This window comes from Mastomys coucha, unplaced genomic scaffold (genome assembly GCF_008632895.1).
Source record: "Mastomys coucha isolate ucsf_1 unplaced genomic scaffold, UCSF_Mcou_1 pScaffold18, whole genome shotgun sequence".
In the NCBI taxonomy this organism is placed as follows: domain Eukaryota; kingdom Metazoa; phylum Chordata; class Mammalia; order Rodentia; family Muridae; genus Mastomys; species Mastomys coucha.
Genome location: NW_022196900.1, coordinates 8,309,781 through 8,316,300, shown reverse-complemented (window position 1 = coordinate 8,316,300; position 6,520 = coordinate 8,309,781). Strand labels below are relative to the sequence as shown.

General features: G+C 47.6%; 1 protein-coding gene across 1 annotated transcript in view; it reads right to left on the bottom strand.

Annotated features, from left to right (window-relative positions):
• Positions 1–6,520, bottom strand: part of Col15a1 (collagen type XV alpha 1 chain) — a 107,710-nt gene that overhangs the window by 43,913 nt on the left and 57,277 nt on the right. The window contains exons 12-13 of the mRNA XM_031377349.1: positions 1,438–1,530; positions 253–378 (exon numbers count right to left, since the gene is read on the bottom strand). Coding sequence (XP_031233209.1) covers positions 253–378; positions 1,438–1,530 — 219 coding nt within the window. The remainder of the gene's footprint in view (positions 1–252; positions 379–1,437; positions 1,531–6,520) is intronic.

The following is a 6,520-nucleotide window of genomic DNA, read 5'->3' as shown; positions in this document are numbered from 1 at the left end:
ACCATCATCATCATCATCATCACCACCACCACCATCATCATCACCACCATCATCATCATCATATAATTCAGGAAACTGGTGCATACAGAATGTTCTTGGCTGTCCTTCCCTGGCATCTTGGCAAATGATTCATATGGGGAAGGTTTTGGTTTCCAGCCTTGGGTGATGCTGGGTCTGTGCTCTGTGTGTGAAAGGAAGCCCCATGGGAGCCCCCATGATCACAGAGTGAGGGAGGAGGCTACAGATGCTCACCTGAGGTCCCGGCTCACCAGGCGCTCCATCTTCTCCAGGAGACCCTGGGGGTCCCATGAAAACATCAGTTCCTGGTTTCCCTGGAATCCCAGGTGATCCCGGTGGGCCTGGGGGACCCGGAGGACCCTGAAAGACAGTTTGTTAGAAGCAATGAGAGAGGCTAAATACCAAGCATGTGTTTTACCATCTTTCCAATCCTTGAAACAATCCGATAAGGAAGGATTGGGGTTCCTTGCACAGGGAGAAACTGAGGCTCAAGGAGACATGACTCAAGGATTCATACCCACACAGCTGAAAAGCAGAGAGCTGGCATTTGAATGTACGGCTTTCCAGGCAGATCACACTATGCTTTCTCCCAAATGGTGCATATGATAAAGAGCCAATTATCTGGAGTCCCAGAGGAGCCCTGGCTAATTCAGCTTTTGAATTGACTATACGGTTAGCCAAATAACCTGTATTTGGCCTTGTCTTGAAATGCTTACCAAAGGGGATTTGTTTCCTCCGCTTCCTGCTGGGCTGCCAGATCTCACCAGCCCAGAATGTTCTTAGTAGATCCACTAGGCTTTCACACCACCCATTCACTGAGCCCAGGGCCTTTCCAGCACTGGGCATGAGTAATGGGCAGGGGCAGCCAAGTGGAGCTTTACTCTGGGGCAGCACAGGACTCAGGGGAAGGGCTGGGTAAAGGGTTGGGCCCAAGGATGAGGTAGCAGCTGCATCAAGAACCAGCCACACTTCCCTGTGAGCAATTTAAAGAGGACTAGGAGAGCCCAGCCTTGGGCAGGCCAGATGCTCCACAGGCAACAAGAATGGACAGCGGGGCAAGGCAGGATTTTACACTGGAAGTGTGAACTGATATCCAAACATAGAAGAAACCAGGATAATTCTTTCATAACTAAAGAAGAAGGTGGGAGACATGGGTAGAGGTGAAGGTCAGTGAACCAACCTGCTATGAACTGACTGTAGGGAAGGAGGAAGGTGGCAAAGGGAGTTCTCAACACAACCCAGGCTCATGCTTATTGAAAATGAATATCAAACATGTATGAAGTAAAGGGGAGTGTATGACGATCACCACACACAAGAGCTAACAGTTCCCATGGGGCCGATCCTACAGTCACTGCTGTCTAACCCATGACCTTCCCTCCCAGGTCCCCAGCACCAGTCCTTCAATCCCTTAATACTCACTCTCAACAGATCCTCATTGCCCACGATATCTCCAGAGCCTGAACCTTCATCCAAGCCCCCAACAGGGCCTGACCCCTCGGCCTCCACGGCTACCTGAAGAAAGAAGGAAATTCCCATAGGCAGATCCAACCTCCAGTCTTCGTAGATAGCTAGCTATGCCACCTCAAGCACTTATGTTCTATAGCCTTAAAATGTCTATGGCCAACTTCTCTTCTGGCCTCACCTCTACTCCCCTTTCCAGCTGAGTCCTGTCTCAGCCTCCCCGAGGTACAGCCTACAGGTGGCCTGGACTCAGTTTCCTTTCAAGCCCTTCTGTTGCTTCTCCAGACTTAGTTCCTAGGTATCCTCTATTCTGCAGGGAATGACTTGGGCATAGCTTTAGTTGATTGTCAAATGTCTATGCCAAGACCTCACTGAGAGGTCCAACAAGGATCAGGGTTGTAAGTTAGAGCTAGGAGCAGGACTCACTGTCCTGTGGCCATCAGAAGGGAGTTGCGATGGTTTGAATGAGAATGGCTTCCATAGACTCCCATGTTTGAATACTTGGTCCCCAAATAGTGGAACCATTTGGGAAGGATTAGGAGGTGTGGTCTTGTTGGAGAAGGTGTGTCATGGGATGTGGGCTTTGAAGTTTCAGAAGCCCTCACCAGGCCCAGTGTCAGTCTCTCTTGGCCTGTAATTTGAGGATCAGATGCAAGCTCTCATCTTCTCTCCAGTACCTGCCTGCATGCTTCTTTAATGATAACAGACCAGCCCTCTGAGTCTGTCAGCAAGCTCCCAATTAAATGCCTTCTTTTCTAAATTGGATTGGTCACGGTGCTTCCTTACAGCAATAGAACAGTAAATGAGGCAGAGGTAGTTGTACTGGAGGTAAGGAGGCCCATTGAAGGTCGATGCTTTCACCTGATGGAGGAGGGAGTACCTCACAGCTAGACTAGGGGAACTTGGGATGGCCTAGATAGGAAGCAGAGAGAGGCCCATTGAGGACATTCATGGTTTGTTTCCAGGGTGTCAATCTTAGAGATAGGAAGCCCAGGGAAAGAACCACATCTTGAGCTAGAGACTAATTAGGGTACCCTTCTTGCTCCCTCGGGAGCCCAAAAAGTATAATGATATGAGTGAAAGATGGAGCTGAACCCTCTAGGGCTCCAGAAGGGTGGAAGCCTGAGGTCTGACTGAAGGAGCCATGGAGTCTGGAGGTCTAGGGAGTCTCCCTCCTCCTCCACAGCGTCATCCTAAAGAGATCCACAGGATCAATGACACATCTCTTGCTGCTCCCCTCCTCTCTGTAGAAACTGTTCACCTTTAATCTTTAAACTCAAACTGAAGAAAGCCATTTTCTATTATAAGGATGGCCCAAGGCATACCCTGTCACCCTGGCCCCTGCAACCACTACCCTGCTTGTTCTCAGGACTCAGCGCCCCTTTGTTCCTCATATCCCACTGGTAAGAGAGGGGGCATGTAGGATAAGCTGCACATGCAGACACATTTCACAAACCTGGGTGTTGCCTGAGGATTCCCTCAGCCCTTGTTTGGGTCCTGCCAGAGGTTTGGCATCTCGAACCAGTTACTGCTCATTCTACCGCTGCCTGCAAGCCTTTCTAGGTCTTGACTCCTCCCAGATCTGCCTTCTTTAGACCATAGGCATCTCCAGGGAGCCCCTCTGGTCCCACAACTTGCCATAACTGGTGTTAAGGAAATGCCCTTAGATGCCAGAAGTGTCCATGGGAAGAGGAGAAAGAAATGGGGAGGAAGAGGAAAGGAGGGGAGAAGGAGAAAAGTGTACCTATGAGATGTCAGCTTCCAGAGGAATGGCTTTCTTGACAAATAAGATGAAGGAAGAGCAGCCAAACAAAAGGAGAGTGCAGAGGGACATTGAACCCCCGGTGTGAGTGTTGGGAGGCTTCTTCTAAGGGCTCCCCGAAGCGCCCTTTGAAACCTGCTGCATCGGAAGTTCTCTGAAGTGGCAGAGATGGACCAAGGATACCTCACCCACAGGCTACTGGCTGCCCTAGAGATTGCTCTCTAAGAGAGATGATAGCAGAAGTCCAGGGTAGAGATGGAGAGGAGCCAGAGCAGGAGCCCTGCTTGGGGAACCACAGTTGGGGTCACAGTGATGTTGGAATAGCCTGCCTTAGCAGTTCTTCCCGAAGACAACCGATTACCTCTACAGTGACAGACCTCAGGCAGCATTTGCCTAAGCACCCCTTCATCCTGGCTGATGAGCCACAGGTAACCCCCATCACCCCAACCTCCAGATCTACTAAGAGCTTCCAGCTGCTGAGAGGCCAACCCGCGCCCAGTGCCCTCTTCCTCTTCTACCCTCTTGCAAGAGGAAAACCAGGGACAAGGCATGTGACTCAGAAGGACTTTCCATAACAGATAAGGAAGCTGGGGCCATTAAAGGTCAAAGGACTCAGCCAATGAAAGGACTTCATTTTAAACTGGGTGGGCTTGGTTGACTAATATCTGGGTCATGTCTGATAATGGTAGCTTGGCTGTAGACAGTACAAAAACTCAAATCACAACCATGCTCTCTCTCCATCCCTCCTTCCAGGAACTATGTGAGCATAACCCTCTCTGAGCTCCGTGGGATATCTAATTGCATGAAGCTCATCTATTGAGCAACTCTGATGTGCTAGGCAAAGCTTTCCACCCATGGACTCATTGAATCTCACAAGTCATGCAGTAGTAACCAACTATGGTGTGGCCCTTGATCTCTGCAGCATCATGAAGCAAGAAGACATGAAGGGCCGGGCAGTGGTGACACATGCCTTTAATCCCAGCACTTGGGAGGCAGAGGCAGGTGGATTTCTGATTTCAAGGCCAGCCTGGTCTACAGAGTGACTTCCAGGACAGCCAAGGCTACACAGAGAAACCCTGTCTCAAAAAAAAAAAAAAAAAAAAAAAAAAAAAAAAAAAAAAAAAAAAAAAAAAAAAAAAAAAAAAAAAAAAAAAAAAAAAAAAGAAGAAGAAGAAGAAGAAGACATGAAGAAGTTGGTTGCAGGTGAGTAGCAGAGTCAGGCTCATCTTGTACCCCGCTGAACCTCGTGACCTCCGTGACTTAAAATCATCCTGAGAATATTCCAGGGCAGGTGTCTCTTGACGGAGCTTAAGCTCTCCACACCGAAACTGGGGCATCAGTTTCTGTTCCTAGCAGGTGCCTGACACAAGCGCTTGGCAATGATCTGTCTTTATGACTTTCGTGCCAGGGTACTGTGTTTTGCTCAGTTGCTCATTCGCCTACCCCATCTCTTTCTGTTTGTCTTCCTTCTGTGTCTCCTCCTTCTCTTTCCCTTCCCCACACTCCTCCTCTCCCCCCTTAATCCTCTTACACACCTCCCCCCTCATCCTCTTCTTAGAGATTTTCCAAAGAACCTGGGGTTAGAGAAATGTCTCCGCAGATAAGACTGGCTGCTACTCAATCTCAGGGATTAAAGCTTGGATCCCAGTGCTTGATAACCATCTGGGCATCCTTTGCATGTACATAACTGCAGTGTTGTATTTGTTTGCTTATTTATTTTTGTTTTGCAGGGGGGTGGGAAGACAGAAGGGTCGATACAGCTTGTTGGCTTCAAGTCTAGCTGAGAAAAAAGGGGCAGAGGCTCAGGTTCAGAGAGAAACCTTGCCTCAGGAGAATAGCTAAAGGCTGGCAGAGGACAGCTGGTGCCCTAGTTTGGCTTCCACTCATGTACATATGGCTGCCGCCCCTCTCCAGATAAATAAATTAATTAAAATATTATTTTAAAAATTCTGTCGTAAGGGCTAGGAATGTCATTCGGTGGTAGGAAGCTGGTCTAGTATATGTACAGGGATTTAGATTCAACCCCCAGCACTACAAAAATAGACAAACACCAGTGGGAGAAAAATCTACTGTAAAAACCTAGAAAATTCCATAGTGAAAAACAACAAACATACAAAGAACCTAACCACACCGCCACAGTCCCACTAGTCTGAAGCAACACTGCTAATGTTTAAGGAGGGCGTTTCTTTCCAGAGTATGTATTTCCAAACAGTTAAGACCACACAGCACACTCAGGTTTGGAGCCATCTTCTTTCACTTAGCATGGTACCCTAAGCTTTTTCTCCAACACTGAGTACAAATGAGAATAATTTTAATAATGTCTAATGTTCCCATGATTCGAATGGACTTTAATTCAATTAATCTCCTCCGGCTAGCTAATTAAATCAATCCCGAGTTTCCTCTATTATGGACAGATATATTGAGGTTAACGTCCTAGTAAACAAATCCTTTCTTACATATCAGGATGTCTCCATTGAGGAGGATGCTTGAACCCAAATTCCAGCTTGCAATTGTGTGGTGGTTAATTTCTGGTTGCTAATATGCAGTTTTGTGGTCATTAATATATGTGGACAGAGTTTCCCAGAAGCACTAAGCCCCACCCATTCACCCCACCCTCAACCCCAAACGGCCCAACTTCTCAGGACAGAGAACTCAAGGATACAAGGATGACTGGCCCAGTTTCTCAAAACAAAACAAAACAAAACAAACTCCCCTGAGAGATGAATCTGTTAGGTCCAAAGGACACTCCAATTCCCCAAGCTCTAAGAGGCAGCTCAAATATCCAGAAATGGGCTCTGTCTAGGTAGAAGAATTTCTGATGGTAAGATAAAAGCCAGCATCCCTCAGGAACTCCTGAACGGTTCCCCTCTAACAGAAGGAATCATCCCCTACCTTGGACAGAAGGCACCTACAGCTACATGCGGTACCTGTTAGCACAGCAAAGTGCATACTGGACAAGTACTTGATGCACCTTTCAAACTTCCTTCTCACCTTCTCCTCTACCATAAATTCCCTCCAGTTCATTGAGCTCCCCCTCCCCAAATCTACTCATTCATTTATAACCTTGCTATTCTCAATGTCTTTTCTCCCTCCCCCCCTTCTCCCCTCTGTTTTCTCGATTTTCTATTCCCTGTTCTTTTCTCCTGTCTCACAGACAGTTCTGCCCAGGTTCAATCTGCTGGCTATATACAGTTTACTTCTTTCTTTCTCTCTCTGCTCTGGACTCTTTCAAATGCCTCTGACCTCCCTCCATGTATGTATGTACATATATATATATAT